This window comes from Mesocricetus auratus, unplaced genomic scaffold (genome assembly GCF_017639785.1).
Source record: "Mesocricetus auratus isolate SY011 unplaced genomic scaffold, BCM_Maur_2.0 Super-Scaffold_6723, whole genome shotgun sequence".
Taxonomy (NCBI): domain Eukaryota; kingdom Metazoa; phylum Chordata; class Mammalia; order Rodentia; family Cricetidae; genus Mesocricetus; species Mesocricetus auratus.
In genome coordinates this window covers 4277957-4294490 of record NW_024429183.1, presented here as the reverse complement: position 1 = coordinate 4294490, position 16534 = coordinate 4277957, and the positions used below count along the sequence as shown (strand labels likewise).

The window sequence follows — 16534 nt, the reverse complement described above, 5'->3', positions numbered from 1 at the left end:
CCCAGAAGAGCAATTTTCTGCCAAGCAGGCGGGATGGCCCTGGTTAACAGCAGCATAGGGGCTATCTCAGGGGAGCTGACAATTACTTCACTGTACTGTATTTACTATATTGTAAATCTCCCCATTCATCAGAACAGCCAAACCCTAGAACTGAAGTGTAACTGTGGGCCCAGAAACTATTGAAGCTGATGGGGATTTCTGTTCCGGGCTAATTCCTTTTTGTGCAGTAGCCAGAACCAGTCTCGTGCTATTATTAAAGAGTTTCCTTTATTAACCTCTAATTGCTGGACTGACTTCCCACTGGAAAGACATATTGAGTCTACAGTATGCTGTTTTTGTATATTGGATGTTATAATCTTCAGAGGACTTCAGACGACAGAGGACCTGTGCCGTTATATGTGAACACTATTTCATTTGATTCAAGGAACTTAAGCATCAGCAGATTTTGGTGTCCATGGGGCTCTCAGGACTGATTCCACACAGACACCAAGGATAATTGCTTAATAACCATGTGACCACACAGCTGCCAGAGCTGTCAGTGTTCAGTACTGCATATACCACTCTCCTGGAAACATATCAAAACTCAAAACACAAGGAGACACTGTCAGTCCTAAGTCAGGGACCATAGCAAGCTCAGTGTGGGTAGACAGTAGAGACTGAGGGCACAGGTCATCAGGTCTGAGAAGACACCGCCAAGCCTCTAGATCTCATAGAGAAATTTTACATCACTGAGGGAAGCAAAACAAAAATGGCTAGAGAGATAGTTCAGTGGTTAAGAGCACTTACTGCTCTTGCAGAGGACTTGAGTTCGGTTCCCAGCACCCACACCAGATAGCTCACAACTACCTCTAACTCCAGCCCAGAAATCAGACTCTCTTTTTCTGGTCTTTGTAGGTACCTGCACACCTGTGGCATATACTCACAGATACATAGATAACAAAGAAAAATAAAATCTTAGGGACTGGAGAGATGGCTCCAGGACCCAGGTTTGATCCCCATCACCCACGTAGTAGCTCATAACTATGTGTAACTCCACTTGCAGGGTATCTGATGCCTTCTGGCCTCCAAGGGCATCTGCATGCATGTGGAGCATGTGAACTCAATCATACACACACTAAATAAATCTTTAAAAAGCTTCATAACTTTATCTGTTCTATTTTTTTCTTCCCACTCTTTAAAACCTGCAACTGGTTTTGTACCCACCATAAAACTGAAATGGTTCATGAGTCACCCCATCATCTCCACACCGCCAGCAACCCATCCTCACCTACTCAGCCATCAGAGGATGAGAGCAAGATCCCTCGGGTGCTCTGCAGGCAGTAGGCACATTGGTGTGTGCCCTATTGTTTAATCAATGACAATCACAGGTGTTGACAAGTCATTGTATCTACAAGGGGGGGAGGGAGAACCTTTCCTGGCAGTGACACTTTCTGAAGGAAACAGTGATGCTTTTATTGTTACATTTCAATTCACAGGATAGGTTACAAAGGCTGGAGTTCAGAGCGCCTCCTTCCTTGGTAAAAACAAAACATGTCCACAGTGAAAGGAGGAGCTCTCAGCGGAGGGATTGAGTATGAAAGCTAGGAAGCCTAAGGATGCCTGGTTTGGGTCTTTTACTGGATCCATGATCACTGTGCTCTGAGTCTGCACCAATGATCAAGTTCTAGCTGAGTCCTGCTGAGGGGCCATCACCGACAGTGTGGACATCTTTTTATCACACAGAAGGACTCCGTACTTGGCCTGGCAAGTCTGAATAATGGACCACAGGACCTTACACAGAATTGACAGTGTGATCCTGCTATGGTTTCTGTTTCCTGAACCATGGTTTCATTATGTGGCTCATGATGGCCTTGAACTCCTGAGTCTCCTGCCTTTCTGCCCCCACCCCCATGGAATCATGCCTGAGGGTGTTTCAAGTGGAGTTGCTGTGGCTTATCAGAAAACTCTCACAGAAGTCTCCACCAATGTTCTTCTGCTACTGTCTGCAAACATGGAGTTTTGCACATGTTTTGAAGACATAACTGAAGACAGGAAGAACTTCAGAATCTAGCCACTGATCTTCCGGATCCCAGTCACAGCTAGAAATGCTGCAGGTGATACTGTGGACAATGTGTGTGTTCAACATAAAAGTGCACTTGGGCCTATAGGTAATAGAATGTCACCTAAAATAATTCCACCCAAGTCCTAGCATTTCACCCATTTTCATTTCCAGGTACAGCATCAACGCCACAATGGTAAGTGCCACATTCTTCCACCCTACCACACAGTATCCTCCATATCATGACTTATAGTTTCCCAAGTACCAGCCAAGAAACCCTTACAAGTGTTTGGTTTTATGAGACAGAACTAAACACAGTAAGTTTCAATGCTCACCCATATTGTGAGGGTTTGTGTAAATTATCTTCACACCAATAAAAGCATTTGCTATAATGTACACATTCATTACACAGGCCAAAAATGAGCTTCTAACATCATTTCCAGTTACCTCATACCACATACAAAAGTTGCTCATATTTTAACCACTATTCCACAAACACTTGATTTTTATCAACAATGCTCCTGGGATGATACTGGATTACACAGAAAAGTGAATGAAAACCAGCTGTAAGCATCTCTGAAGGGGTCAGTTACAACATGGATGTACTGAGCATCACTACTTAGCCACAACAATTAACTTAGAAACCAAAAGATAACCTATTACATATCCCAATCTAGGAATGAAACCCTCCCATAGAGTAGAGAGACAACACTCAAAGGAAGCAGCATCGACATGGTGAGCCCAAGACAGAGCTGGGCAGGCTTTTACCATGTGGAAAGGAGTAACCCGGACTTTTTAATATGGTAAGGCTCTCCATTACCTCGTCCTGACAAAGTCTCTATTGAAGTCATATCAATAACATCGCTCAGATACACACAGCACACGACACACACATGGTTCTAAGGGGACAGAAGGGAAAAGCAGTGCACACACACACATGCCCTCACACGGAGCTATGTGGTGTGACACACGTGTCTACTGCTAACATCACCTGCACTCACAGTTCACAAATTAGAAAATAAAAACACTTTTCTGTTGCCTTCCTGGTGAACATTATTATTGTTTGAGATAGGTTTTAATTATATATCCCTGACTGGCCAGAAAACTCCCTACATAGCCCAGACAAACTCAGAGATCCACCTGTCTCTACCTCCCAATTGCTGGGATTAAAAAGACATGAGCCACCCATGTGAACATTTGAAAGCTAATACTATAATCACCTATAAATGGGAAAAAAGTGATTTCCCTTACAGAAGCTGGCCAGTCACAGTCTAAGTGCTAGGGAAGCCTTCCCTTCTGTTCTCAGGCTTTGTGGCTGTGATTTCCCTTACAGAAGCTGGCCAGTCACAGTCTAAGTGCTAGGGAAGCCTTCCCTTCTGTTCTCAGGCTTTGTGGCTGTGTGCCCTGGGCCACCCATGTGGTCCCTGAGGTTTTCTCACAGACTGAAAGTCGGCCTCATGAAAGATGGCAACACACTAGATACTCAGTAAGAGACAACACACAGGTGAACTACATGTGTTTTCCAAATGCTGGAACACTGCAGGTTACTGTGGCTTGGCCCAGCTTCTCTGGAGCTTCCGGATTCAGGCTTGGCAGGATAAGGCCTCTTTCCGTAGAGATCGGTTGAGAAGGTTTGCTCCCCAAACCCAGAGCCACTCAGGCATATACTGTGCAAAAAGAAACTACAAACGAAAGAGAGAGAGGCATGGTTAGAATCCCAAGCCATCAAAGCTGAAGACATAAGGGTACAGATCGGTGCAGGACCTAACACTGTTAAGAGACACCTACTGGCCACATTAAACAAGAGAGCCGCTTCCACACTGAGGTTTATCTCTGTGTTGGCACTCACCTCGATTCATTCAAAGCAGCACAGGGATATGATGCCCCATCGTGATGCCCACCATCAGCACCCATTTCCTTTCTCATACTCCTGGGAATATATGTCCTAAGTAAAACATACTAACTCCAAGGAGGAGCAGCTGTACCTCACCAAACAGGATTTCACTTAAATCCAAGGAGGAGCTACAGCTGTACCATCCTGAACAGGTTTCACTGAATTCCAAGGAGGAGCTACAGCTGCACCTCACTGAACAGGATTTCATCTAAAACCAAGGAGATGAAAAGTCTTGCGAGGGTGCCTTGGGAGCACCTGAGAGTGGCTCATCCAAAACCATGGGCCCCTGAGACAGGTGAGACCCTGGAAGCCCCTTGGTGGTACTCATTATGCACGCTTCAGTATTTACTTAGTGGGAAGGGACCCAAGTAGAGCCAATCAGAGAACAGTCTGCCAGCATGCCAGTCAGGTGCTGGCTCCCTTGGCAGCTGTCTGTGGGAGCGAAGGAAGAGGAGTGATGAACTTTATCCTCAGGGTACAGACATGTAGAACTGGAGCTTCAAAGGCACAGTCATGAGTCAGGATACCTTCAAAATGGCCTTTTCTTATGTTTGAGCTGTACTTCATGATGAAAGCTAAGCATGCCCAGAGCATCCCTGTCCATCACGTTAACCTCTGTGACCTTAAACTGAGCATGAACCATCTCTGTATGAATACAAATAGCCTTCCTGAATAAGTCCCTATGCCCCTTGTTATGGGAGACATTGTTCCAGAGACAATGCCTACAATCTTCTTGCCCTCTGCGCAGTGACTCTTCATCCACTCCTGCATCTTGGCTGCGTTACTTTGGGCTTTGCACTCACCTAGCTAGGAGCTCACTGCACTGCATTAGACAGGGAAGGACTGAACCACTCTGAGCTGGGATGGTGACGATCCCCAAATGAAGTCAGAGTTTGGGAAGCAGAGGCACACAGGAAGGGGTTTCAGGCTCTTCAAACTCTTTAGAGTTTGAGTCATGTCAGAGGTACTGACCCATCCGGGCTTAAGAAAGCAGTGATCCTGGGGCAGTAAAAACCCAATGGTAGCCCTCAAAGTGATGAAGTTCAGAAAGTCATTGGAAGGCACTGGCATTCTCCTCCCTGCCCCCATTTTAAACTTTTTCTATTTTGAGATAAAGTCTTGATAAGTTGCCCAGCCTGGCCTTGAACTCACTCCATAGTTCAGGCAGGCTCTGCAATCCTTCTGCCTCATCCTCCAAAGTAGCCGGGATTACCAGTTTGCACTGATGTGAAGAACACATTCTAGAGAGAGTTCATTAATGTGGACCAAATTCCCCTGAGATTAAGATGTTGGTGTTTCACAGACATGGTTAAAATACCTCGTCATCCCTTGTCCTGGCAGCTGCATCTCTAAGAGAACTCCAAGGCCTTGGAGCCACTCTTCACTTTTTTGTTGTCTTGAAAAAAACGGCCTCACTACATAGGCCAGGCTGACCCTAAGTTGAGATCCTCCTGCCTCAGACTCTTGACTTTTGAAGAGATGACTGGGCTACCACAATCGTCCTTAAACTACTTTTCAGGTTTTTCTGCTTAGTTCTCAAGTAAGTACAGACTCAGAAACAGCTACTAAGACAGGTTTTTTGACAAACCTATAGCTCTGAGCCTATAAATGAATATAAGAGTTATCCGCTGATTTGCTCACATTTATTTTGTGGTGGTAAACTAAATTATCTTTATGCACAACAGCCCTCAAAGTATTTAACTGGTAATCAGGAACGCCCAGTAAATTCTAATCTGGGAACATCTATTTCTATTCCAGATAATAAGAAACAAATTATTATACATCATTTAGTTACTGCCCTAGTGATTTAAAAAATCTCAATTTGAAATATTCCATTGAAAGGGGTAAACTAAACTTGGAGGCTTCACTTCTAATAATTTAGAAATAAAGGGACCAGACCCTCACTCAGCCCCTGTTTTAGCAGCCATGACAAGCTACAGAAAAGACACATAGGCCTCTGACACAAGGAAACTCCATCCAGGTCTCCTGACCTCCCAGAGCCTAGGGCCAAAACTGAACACAAAGAAATCCAGGACCACCGCCCCACCCAGTCTCCCAGATGCTTGGTTCCTGGGAACTGTTGGGTCACAAAAGAAACTCTAGGGGAGACCAAAACCTCCCCTGTAGTCTCCAGGATATAGTTCTGAAAACTATTGATATCTATGTACAACAGGCCACCTGCAAGGAACAAGACAAAGCCATAGAAACCACAGACTGTTGCCTCTCAGCACTGACCAATGAGAATAATTGGCACACAGATATTTCATGCCAAAATATGACTTTGAGAAGTTCTCCTAATTGTTCCCAAATGTCAACCAATCAGAAACCAACCAGTACCTACTGACGTAATCCTGTAACTTTTGTCTTTAAAATCTAGCAGTAGACAGGGAACTTCACTCCTTCTGGAGGCTACTACGTCAGCTTGCTAGACAGGGTCCCAGTTATGGATAGAGGAACACAAAAATCTTGCTTTTGCATTTTGGTGGGTTTGTCTTTGGTGGTCTCTGGGGATCTTTACAACTTGGGCACAACACCATGAAGTTCAAATATTTTTCTTTTTTGATTTTTGAGACAGGGTTTCTCTGTGTATCAATTCTGACTGTCCTGGAACTCATTTTGCAGACCAGGCTGGATTGAACTCACAGAGATCTGCCTGCCTCTGCCTCCTGAGTACTGGGGTTAAAGGCGTGTGCAACACACCCAGCAGTTCAAATATTTCTCAAAATATTTTTATTACACTTATTTGTGTGTACATGCATGCCACAGTGTGTGTAGAGATCTGAGGACAACTCGTGGGAGGCAGTACTCTCCTTGCGGCACTTGGATTTTGGAGATCAAACTCAGGTCATCAGGCCTGGTGACAAGTAACTTTACCTGCGGAGCCATCTGGCAAGCCCCAAAATACTCTTTAAAAAAATCTTTGTTTTGTCTGAACAACAACAAAATCTTAGGAAAACTTCTAGGCTTCCTGAGTAAATGAATCCAAGAATACATGAAGATTTTTTTAACATGATGGTTATGTGCTTATGGCCCGATCTTAGGGTTTTTCTGAACTGGGCTGTGCGCTAGCCTTTCCCTTTCAGACATCACCAAATGAATTCCATATTCTCTGCAATGAAATCCCTACTCAAGCACCCAGTATCCTCACATTTCCACACACACTGAAACAGCCTGTTTCATGTGTTTTGTAGGGGAAAGAAAACTTGAAAATTGTTACATTAATCACCACATATGAGCATCTAGCATTGTAAGTGAATCACTGAGAATGTGAGGTATGAGTGGGAATTCCCGACCCTCAGTCCCTGACATGGCTCGGAGCTTTCCACCTGATGGCAAGCAGCTACCTGAATGGAGTGAGACCAGTAGCCTGTGGTCCTTTTCGAAATGCCCAGGGTCGACACGGCATGTTGCGCATACACTCTCGGTGAAGGTGCCAGCCATGGGCATCTGTGCAGGAAGCTTCCAGGTGCAGTCACACTGGTGGTCACGTAGAAAGGGATCAGACTCTGCACGAAGATTCCTTTAGAGGCATATTCATACTGCAGGGCTCGGCTGAAGTGGTCCAGATAGGCCTAGGCGGGAGGGGGGACAGAGGAAGAGTACTTTGAACCTGAAGGACCTTGAAAGAAAACCCAAGAGCAAAAGACCTGCCTTTTCCCATCTCCAGGAAAACTGCCAGCATAAGCAAATAAGAACTGACTACTCCCAACCATCCCACAGGAAGAAGAGCCTGACCTTGGATGCAGAAAAGGCAGCCAGCTGTGGTGTGGGCTTGCAGCAGGAGCCGGAAGACACTGTGACGATGGCACCCTTCTTTCTCTCCACCATTCCCGGAAGCACTATGTGGACCATCAAGCTTGCAGCCGCAATGTTCACATTCACAATGTCCCAGAGTGTGTTCTCATGAAGCTGGGTGAAATACTGGGGATAGGGGTAGAATGCACCCACATCATTCACCAGGATGCCAATGTCTCTGTCTCTCAGGGCTTCTCGGATTGGAGCATAAATCTCCCGGCCTCTGCTGAAGTCCGCCACCATGACAACTGTCTCCACTCTGTAGGTGTCTGCTATGTGCTTGGCCACAGCCTGCAGCTTCTCTTCTTCCTGGCTGATCAGGATGATGTTGAGTCCATGGCTTGCTAACTCCTCAGCATAGGCCTTCCCAATGCCATCTGTGGCCCCTGCAAGGCAAGCCAAGAGGCCTGAGCATGTTGAAGCATGCTTCCTTACAGAGAACCACAACTATTCACTGTTGCTCTCATCTGAGAAAAACATACACTGGAGGGAACATGTTAACATCTGTCAGTTAAGGACTATGTTCAATTGGTAAGATGAATCATAATGGTAAAAATCCTCAGACAGGGACTAGCAAGAGGGCTCAGTGGGTAAAGGTGCTTCCTGCCAAGCCTGATGACCTGAGTTCAAACCCCAGGACTTACATGGTAGAAGGAGAGAACTGACTCCCACAAGTTGTTCCCAGACCTTTTACATGTACATATGGCGCGCACACACGCACCAAGATATCCTGATGGACAGACCAGGCACTGCTCACATTCAGCCCACTGGAGTAGGGCACTGTGTAGGAATCTGTTTCTAAACTTGCCCCCGACTTGCTTAGATGTTAGGATGAGCTCTCTGGGACATGGAGACAAATCACAACGCAATTCAAAGCAGGTAAAGCATTTCTGAGAGCTTTGACAACCCCAAAGGGCAAGTTCAAAACAGACAGCAGAAAAGACATGTGAGGGGCAGGAAGGGGGGCTGGGAACAGGAGCTGGAGTGAAGAGGGGGGTGACTCTGAGGTAGGACTCCCTGAAGTGAGGTGGCAAGAGCACAGAATTAGGTTTCAGCAGGAGGCAGAAGCCTCCAGTTAAATTCTGCAGCTCCTTCCTGGAAGCACCTACTTAAATACAACCCAACCAGAAAGACCACAGGAGCTGAAATCAAGTTACCACTGACGACAGCCCATCTTCCATACTGCTTGATGAGGTCAGGCCTGCTCCCCAGGCGAGGGATGAAGTGCAGCCTGACCAGGCTGTAGAAGTCACAGATGACCGTGATGCTCTTTCTGGCTGTGTACCAGGCTCCCACCAGGGCCAGCGCTTCCATATAGCAATTGCAAGACCGGGCGATTTCCCTGTACAAGAGGTAGAAGCTGTCAACCGCAGCCATGGCAACCTGCAGGGACAAGAGGAGAGAGAGCTGCACTTTGTGGACAGAGCGGACCTCCTCAGATGGAAAACTGAGAACCCTGGCATTCAGGACTCTACATTTCAAGTAACAGTAACTCCTGAGAGCACACAGCCTGAGACTGTCCCATGACCTCACTGTCTAGCACCTATGGTTTAGGAAGCACTTGCCTTCCAAGAGGCTATTTAATAGATACTCAGTTACTGAATTCCTCCAAAAATCCTAACTCTGAGCCTGAACAAAGAGAAACATGAGTGCCCCATTTCCATGCTGCAAGAGGCACAATTATAACTGATGGCAGCTGCAAAGTGTCCAGTTCCTGGTGTTGGTCAGTCAGAAGTACAGAGGACCTACTACCTCAATAGTGACAAGTAGGATAAACACAGGTAGTGACAGCGTGTGGCCTTGGTCCCAAGAAACATGCATATTAGATAGAAGGAACATCCCCCAATATATGAGGAGATGGTGCCCTTCCGCAACAGCACAGCCGAGTGAGAGTACTCTCCCTGACTAACTTGGTTTGCCTGGTATTTTCCCTCCTGGCCTCTAGCTATGAGAAAGTCCCGCCTAGCTCTTCTAAGTGAACACAGTAAACACTAAAGGGCAGACATGTGGAAAGTACCGTGACAGGTGTTAAGGATCCAGGACAGAGGCAGGCATTTAACAATTAAAATGCAAGTTCATCTGGGTATCTCAGCCTTCAGGCAGAGGGGACCCTGGGGAAGTAGACAGAGGCCAGGCATGGTCTCAATGGCATGACCACGGGCTGTGCTCCATTCTGGACCATCGCAGAGGAGCCGCTGTAGTCAGATCCAGTGTACACTAAATGGTCAGATAGGCCTGAAGGCTCACAGGCATAGTAAGACAGCTGAGATTACACACAAGGAGCTAGACCTTCAGTACCACCCCCTCTCCCTCAAAAAAAGAAAATACAAAACTTGTGGGAATGACTTCTGGAAGGAAATCCATCTAAAGTGAGAGGAGGGGAGTCCTGGAGACAGCCAACACAGTGGCAAAAACCAGCACAAGCTTTGGGGAAGGAGTGGGTGCCCTCTGTGTCTACTGTGGAGAAACACAAGCTCTATCAAGCTTTACGCAGGGAAAAAAGAAACTAACTACCAAGCAGAAACCTGTGAACACATTGCCTCCCCAGTAAAACACATGAAGAAGCACGAAGAGAAAACTGAGCAACAGCTACCAGGCAACTGAGATTACATAGCCACAGACAGAAGACATGCGCCAGCAAGCTGCAGTGGCCCTGACCACACAGGGCACTGTCCCCAGTACGGTCCACATTTCCACCATGGGGCAGCAATCAAGCTGATGTGACAGTAAGTTTTGAGAGTAAGTTTTCTTAACCTGGGTAGTGATGTGGACCCATAATCTGGGAGGCTGAGGAAGGAGGAGTCCCAGTTTAAGACCAAAGAGCTGAGCTATTTATATGTAATACCTGCTCTCCAAAAAACAAATATAAAAAGCCGGGCAGTGGTGGCACATGCTTTTAATCCCAGCACTCGGGAGGCAGAGGCAGGCAGATCTCTGTGACTTAGCGGCCAGCCTGGTCTACAGAGCTACACAGAGAAACCCTGTCTCAAAAAAACAAAATAATAATAATAAATATAATAATAAAGTCAGACCCCAGCTGAACTGATGGCGCATGCCTTTAATCCCAGAATTGGTGAGGCAGAGGTAGGTGGATCTCTGTGAGTTCAAAGCTAGCCTGGTATACATAGTAAGTTCCAGACCAGCCAGGGCTACACCATGAAAAAAAAAAAAAATCAGGCCCCATGGCACAGCTACTGGAGAGACTAAAGCAGGAAGATTGAAGTTCAAAGCCAGCCTGGAACTTAATGAAAAAACATCTAAGGGGGTGGTTCCAACATGAAGTCCTGCCCACACGCACCGGCACTGCAAAGAAAAGGAGGGAGAAAAGGAACAAGGGGGGGGAGAAGAGGGAGGGATGAAGGCATGGCGCTACCGCCCCTCTGCCCTAGCTTCCCCAAGACTCTGGACACCAGTGAAGTAAATCCAGCGGAAGGTGCCTAACCTCAGAGGGGTTCTGCTCTCCTCACTGTCAGCCCGGCTTCTCTCAGCCTCTTGCTGTCAGCTCTGTCCTCTTAAAGGCAAGCTGTGAAGGAAAGCCAACAATAAGCAAATTCCCAGCTCAGCTGGGGATACTTTATGCGAAACTAAGATCAGTGCTTTCAAAAACAAAGCGAACTTCTAATGCATGAGTCGACAGCAAAGCAAAGAGTGCACGCCTGGGGACAGTCCCGGCCTTGGAGGCACAGGGAAGAGGCCATTCCTTCCTTGTCCTGACTCTTCTTCATCATCAAATAGGACCAAAATCCATGCAGGTGAGCCCGGGAACAAATGGCTGAGCCTGAGCAGCCGGCTGCCTACCTCACCTGGGTCTGGTCTCTCCACCTGCCTGTGGAAGGGTCACGCTCTCTGTAGACCACCTTCCTCAGTCCTCTGCAGCACCCTCTTGAACTTCCCACAAGACCCACCCTGTGCGCCGGGCGGTGGTGGCTCACACCTTTAATCCCAGCACTCGGGAGGCAGAGGCAGGCGGATCTCTGTGAGTTCGAGGCCGGGCTGGACCGACAGCCTCCAAAACAATACAGAGAAACCCTGTCTCGTAAAAACCAAAAAAGAAAAAAAAAAAGACCCACCCTGTGTAGTCCATGCCCCAAGCCTGGGCAACCTGAACCCAGGTGCCCAACATCTTCTTATCCCCTGGCAGGAGTGGCAGGAAAGAGGGCCTTAAACAGGGAGGGGGGTTGGCAGTATTCTCCATTATCTGCCTGGAGACCCTTCCCCAGCTTACCACTGTCAGGAACTGCTGAGACAGTGGCCCCACCAACTATAATGTGTTGCTTAGAAACAGGCTCTGGAGCCTTGACTTGAGAAAACACCAATCAGCCGTTCCTCCCAGCCAGGCCAAGGTGAGATCTGACTCACACCCACCAAACTCACAGAAGCCCAATGGAACCAAACACCAGATGTTTATGAATAAAGCACAAAGCCATCAAAAGACCTAAACTGGTGGTCACTGTCCTGGGAGGTGGGGGGGGTCTTATACAAGAAAGTGGGCATGGAAAGGAAACCATTCAAACAGGGCTGAAGATGGCAACTCAATGTCCCAGACCAAGGAAAACTTGAGAAGTAAATCAGGACTCCCCTGGGCCCATATGCTGAAAGATGGCTGACCACCTGTGAGGTAGAGCATTTGCAGGACTGCTGAGGAGGAGGCAAAAGCAGAGCATACACAGACATTTCTAACACATGAGTGAGATCCCCAGGAACAGCGCTGAGGCATGACTGGGCATTCCCATGTGTCCTAACATGGGAACAGGAAGGTCAAAGGCAGAGAGAGTGACATGACCACAGTCTCCACAGGGTCACACTTAAGGCCTGTGAATGACTCTGGGAGCCAACAAAGGTGAGGACAATCTTCCCTGGGTTCTCCAGAAGGACACTGCTGGGGACTGTGACTTTGGTTTGGTGAGGTGGGCTTTAGTTTCTAACCTGCAGAACTACAAGGTAATAATCATTTGTTAAGTCATGTTACAGAAGGAAATATAGTAGACACAGGGACAGATGCCGGAAAGAAGGGATGGACAGAAGACAGGTAATGCACTGTCAGTCTGGAAGACACTGCAAAAGGCCCTCAGCCATAACCATAATGTTATCAGGAAGCAAGCCCTTTGCTCTTGGACTGAAGGGTGACCTTGCAGACTGGGAAGGACTGGCAGGGCCTCCTTACCCTCTGCAGCCACAGGTGTGGTGCTCTTCATCTGGCTCTGGAGTGTCCACTGAGTCTGCCTTGTACACAGAATCCTAAGTCCTGCTTAGCCTTCTAAGCTAGTTTATATTCACTCGCTTTCCTTGCTTCAAAGTCCCAACCACCAATGGTCTTGGGGAGCAACCTCCTCCAGCCTGAGGACCCGTCTTCTCCTGTCAACCCGGCCCCACCCTCTGCTGCTCTGATCTAACACAATATTTCATTTCTGACTCTGCAACTGAAGCTCGGGCCTCCAGAGGTCAGGAGCTGTGTCCAAAACAAATTTCTCCACATTAAAAAAAGGGCTGGGCATGGTAGAATATTCATCTCAAAACTCAAGAGGCAGAGGCAAGTGGATGTCTGAGTTCAAGGACATCCTGGTCTACAATTGAGAACATGTCTCAAAAATAAAAAAAGTTTAAAAAGGAAACTAGAAAACACATTCCAAAGTGTAAAAACTATATGTACAGCTCAAAGGAAAACAAAACACCTACTCAGTGACCAGCCTAACAAAAGCAGCATCCAACAAGTTCCAGGACACTCAGGCTTCCTCTCTATCCCCCCTTCTACCCTGAAGGGCACACCCTCCAGAAATCTGGGTTGCTTTGTTTGTTTTTGAGGCACAGGCTGGCCTTGATCTTACCTCAGTGTTGTGAATGCTGGCATCACAGTTTGTACCCCAAACCTGCTGCTCTGGCTCTTTCTGTTCTGAAACACTCCACAGCGCTGCTGAGTGCTGCCTGTCTGAGAGGTTCCTGAGAAGTCCCCCAGTGTCCTGAACTGACCTGCACCCTCCTCTTCCAGAGACTCCTCTCCTGGCTGAGGTCACAGTTTTGTAGTAGGTCGTGACACTCGCACATGCAATGCCTGTCCAGGCTACCCCCCAGCCTAGGACACTCAAATTCTTAACCACATCTCCTGGGCACTGGTGCATGGGCATGCCACACAATGGAGCTGCTGTGCCACAAGGCACTCAAGGGTTCCACCCTACCTTGCTGACCCTTTCCGCTGTGGCAGACCTGACTCACCTGTCTCAAGGGTGGGCGTGCACACTGCCTCCTCTGTGCCACCTGCAGGAACGCCCAGGGGTTTGCCCTCAAACAGCAGGGTGTGTAGGAGTGCTTAGTAATAGGGCCAAGACTTCTGAACCATGTCCACTACTGCTGCTCAGTCTCCGAAGTACCCGTTCCCACAGTTTGCCCCTCTTCCTACTACCCTGTCTTCTTTTTCTCTCAGAATGACAAGAATTCTTGACAGACTCTAGACACATGCTCTCGCTGCTATGTCTTGCTAGCATTGCTGATGAACTAGATGTCTTTGTTTCCAGACCCTTCCTTTAAGAGCAGCGCCCATTACATTTTACTTCACACTGCAACCCCTGGCAGCAATTTCCTCGCAGCATTTTCTAGAAGTTCTTCTGATTTAGACTGCAATCTTGGATTTTGTAATAGTGGAAACTGGTTTTCGTACATCCAAAATGCTGTGTATACAACATTGCCTTAATAAATAGATTACTGCCCTAGCAAATACAGCACTGCCTTAGCAAATGCCATTAGATACTGTTTGTGCCAGAGTTCAGATTTCACTCTTCAAGAGAAAAAACCCGAAACTTTGTATCAGCATTCTGACAAATTCTCTTACAGTGTCATCTGGCAGTTCTTTATCTTCTGCCCATTTTTGATCAGTGATTGGATTAGCAGTGAGGCTGAGGGGGAAAAATAGACACATGGGAACCAGAGCCCAGAACTCTTACCCAAGATCCAACATCCCTGAGATCCAGGTCTCTCTACTCCGGCACCAGGAATTAAGGCAACAACAGCCCACTCCTAGGCACTCATCCAAAACAACTGAAAATGTTTGCTTGCACTAAAACTCTGTAAAGCGGGTTCCCATCAGCCTTACTCACGGCAGTGGGAAGATGAAACTGCCAAAATGTCCACTGAGTGATGACCACAAGGTGGCCCAACCATGACACACTGGAATATCACTGAGTTCTAAAAAGTAATGGGGCATGAGTACATGCTTTGGTGTGAAAATGTGAGGCTGAGGAAAAGCCACAGACACAGAAAGCAGAAACACTGACTGCGGGCAAAATGAACCCAAACTGCAGCTGATGGGGTGCAACTTCTTTTGGGGTGGTGAAGATTATCTCGAACCAGGGGTGACAACAGCCCAGCACTGTAAATATACTACAAAGTGCTAAGTTGCACATTTCAAAATGGCTAAAATGATGGATTTTGTTATGTGAATTTTGCCTCAAAGGGGGAAAAAATCCACTGGTAACTGGAAAGATGACTCAGGAGAGTATGTGTTTGCTGTGCAAGCTCGAGGACCTGAGTTGAAATTCCCCAGCAGTATGTAAGAGTAGAAAACTGTAGAAACAATTTGTAACCCCAGTACCGGGAGGGAAAAAGCAAACAAGAGGATCATAGGGGGCAGCCAGTCTAGCTAAAGGAAACTCTGGGTCCACTGAAAGACATTTTCTCAAAAAATAAGGTGGAAAGTAAAAAACACTGATCTGTGGCTTCCATGCACACACATAAATGAGTAACACCCGCCCCCCCAACACACACACTCTGCTAATAAAGTAGTGTTGAACTCTGCACTTCTGAAATATTCCCAAAATGACTAGGGTCACTCTGAAAAACAGATCCTGCCCTTGGAGATTAAGTTACACTACAACACACTGTCCTTCCATTACTACCTGTAAAAGGGGCCAACAGTTACTTCACGGCTACAATGAGAATTAGGGGATACATAAAAAACACACTTAGAACAGCGCCTTTCGCAACAGCTCAATAAACCTTACCCACTAGTCAGGATTATTACTCAGGGTTCGATGTTAACTACCGCTATTTGTACTGACCCGACTTTATGAAAAAACTTCTACGCATGTTATCCCTATGGCCTCTCTTTACCCTTCCTTCACTATCACGAAGCAGTACTACACATGAGGAAAAGGATGCAGAGTCACACCCCAGAATGTCACAGCTAAGACCTGAGACTAAGGCACGCTCAGAGCCCTGGCTGGTTCATGAGACCCCCGGCCGGCCCGTAGGAACCTGTACCCCTGCGGTCACCGCCCAGGGATGCGGTTAAATCTAGATTGTGGAAGAGGGAGTCTCCTGCTCATTCCCCTTCCCTCCCCTGCGACGCCGGGCGACGCCCAGCGACTCTGCAGAACCCACCCGGCTCTGCAGGATCTGCGCGCTTTCTTCAGCAGCGCTGCCATTCTGCAACAGTTCTGAATCCTACAACCCATTCAGACCCAGCGGCGGGGAAAGAAGGATACAAAGGCACTTAATAAAGGGCGGACATAGGGCTTGTCGTGTGTGCGAGCCACGGAGCGAAGATGAGGCCCGGGACACCTGCTACGGCTGCTGAGGGACCGCCGGGAGCGCGGAACCAAGAGTTCGTAGCTACCCGGCGCGGCAAGGGGGCGTGGGTGGCGTTCCTGAGGGTCGGGGTCTCAGGGGGCGTGGTCAGGGCCGGAAGTGGGGTGCGAAGGACGCGGACGCGATACCTGCAGCAAGTGGCGCGATCTCCGTAGCCTGTCCCGCCGCCAGTCCGCGCGGCCGCCGCCCCGGACTCCGCTGCGGGTCCGCTACCCACGTGATCCGATACG

General features: G+C 47.7%; 1 protein-coding gene across 3 annotated transcripts; it reads right to left on the bottom strand.

Moving 5' to 3' along the window:
* Positions 1 to 1431: 1431 nt before the first annotated feature.
* Positions 1432 to 16531, bottom strand: Hsdl1 (hydroxysteroid dehydrogenase like 1). 3 transcript variants are annotated; one of them, XM_013115707.3, is made up of 6 exons: positions 16433 to 16508; positions 11170 to 11250; positions 8885 to 9110; positions 7668 to 8113; positions 7277 to 7504; positions 1432 to 3720 (listed from the first exon to the last, which is right to left on the bottom strand). In XM_013115707.3, the coding sequence occupies exons 3-6, from the start codon at positions 9102 to 9104 to the stop codon at positions 3622 to 3624; spliced, it is 993 nt and encodes a 330-aa protein (XP_012971161.1). In that variant the 5' UTR covers positions 9105 to 9110; positions 11170 to 11250; positions 16433 to 16508; the 3' UTR covers positions 1432 to 3621. The 3 variants fall into 3 exon arrangements, with proteins under 3 accessions (XP_012971161.1, XP_005073138.1, XP_040592024.1); XM_005073081.4 differs by lacking the exon at positions 11170 to 11250 and having other exon boundaries at positions 16433 to 16531; XM_040736090.1 differs by lacking the exon at positions 11170 to 11250 and having other exon boundaries at positions 8885 to 9069; positions 16433 to 16513.
* Positions 16532 to 16534: the final 3 nt, after the last annotated feature.

What these genes read in the sequence shown, in the direction of transcription:
- Hsdl1 (XM_005073081.4), bottom strand. Translation starts at nt 9,104, where the DNA reads ATGGCTGCGGTTGACAGCTTCTACCTCTTGTACAGGGAAATCGCCCGG. An exon ending in AAGATGGGCTGTCGTCAGTG is followed by an intron (nt 8,114 to 8,884) that starts GTAACTTGATTT and finishes CTTGCCTTGCAG; the next exon opens with GGGCCACAGATGGCATTGGG. An exon ending in CTGCCTTTTCTGCATCCAAG is followed by an intron (nt 7,505 to 7,667) that starts GTCAGGCTCTTC and finishes CCTCCCGCCTAG; the next exon opens with GCCTATCTGGACCACTTCAG.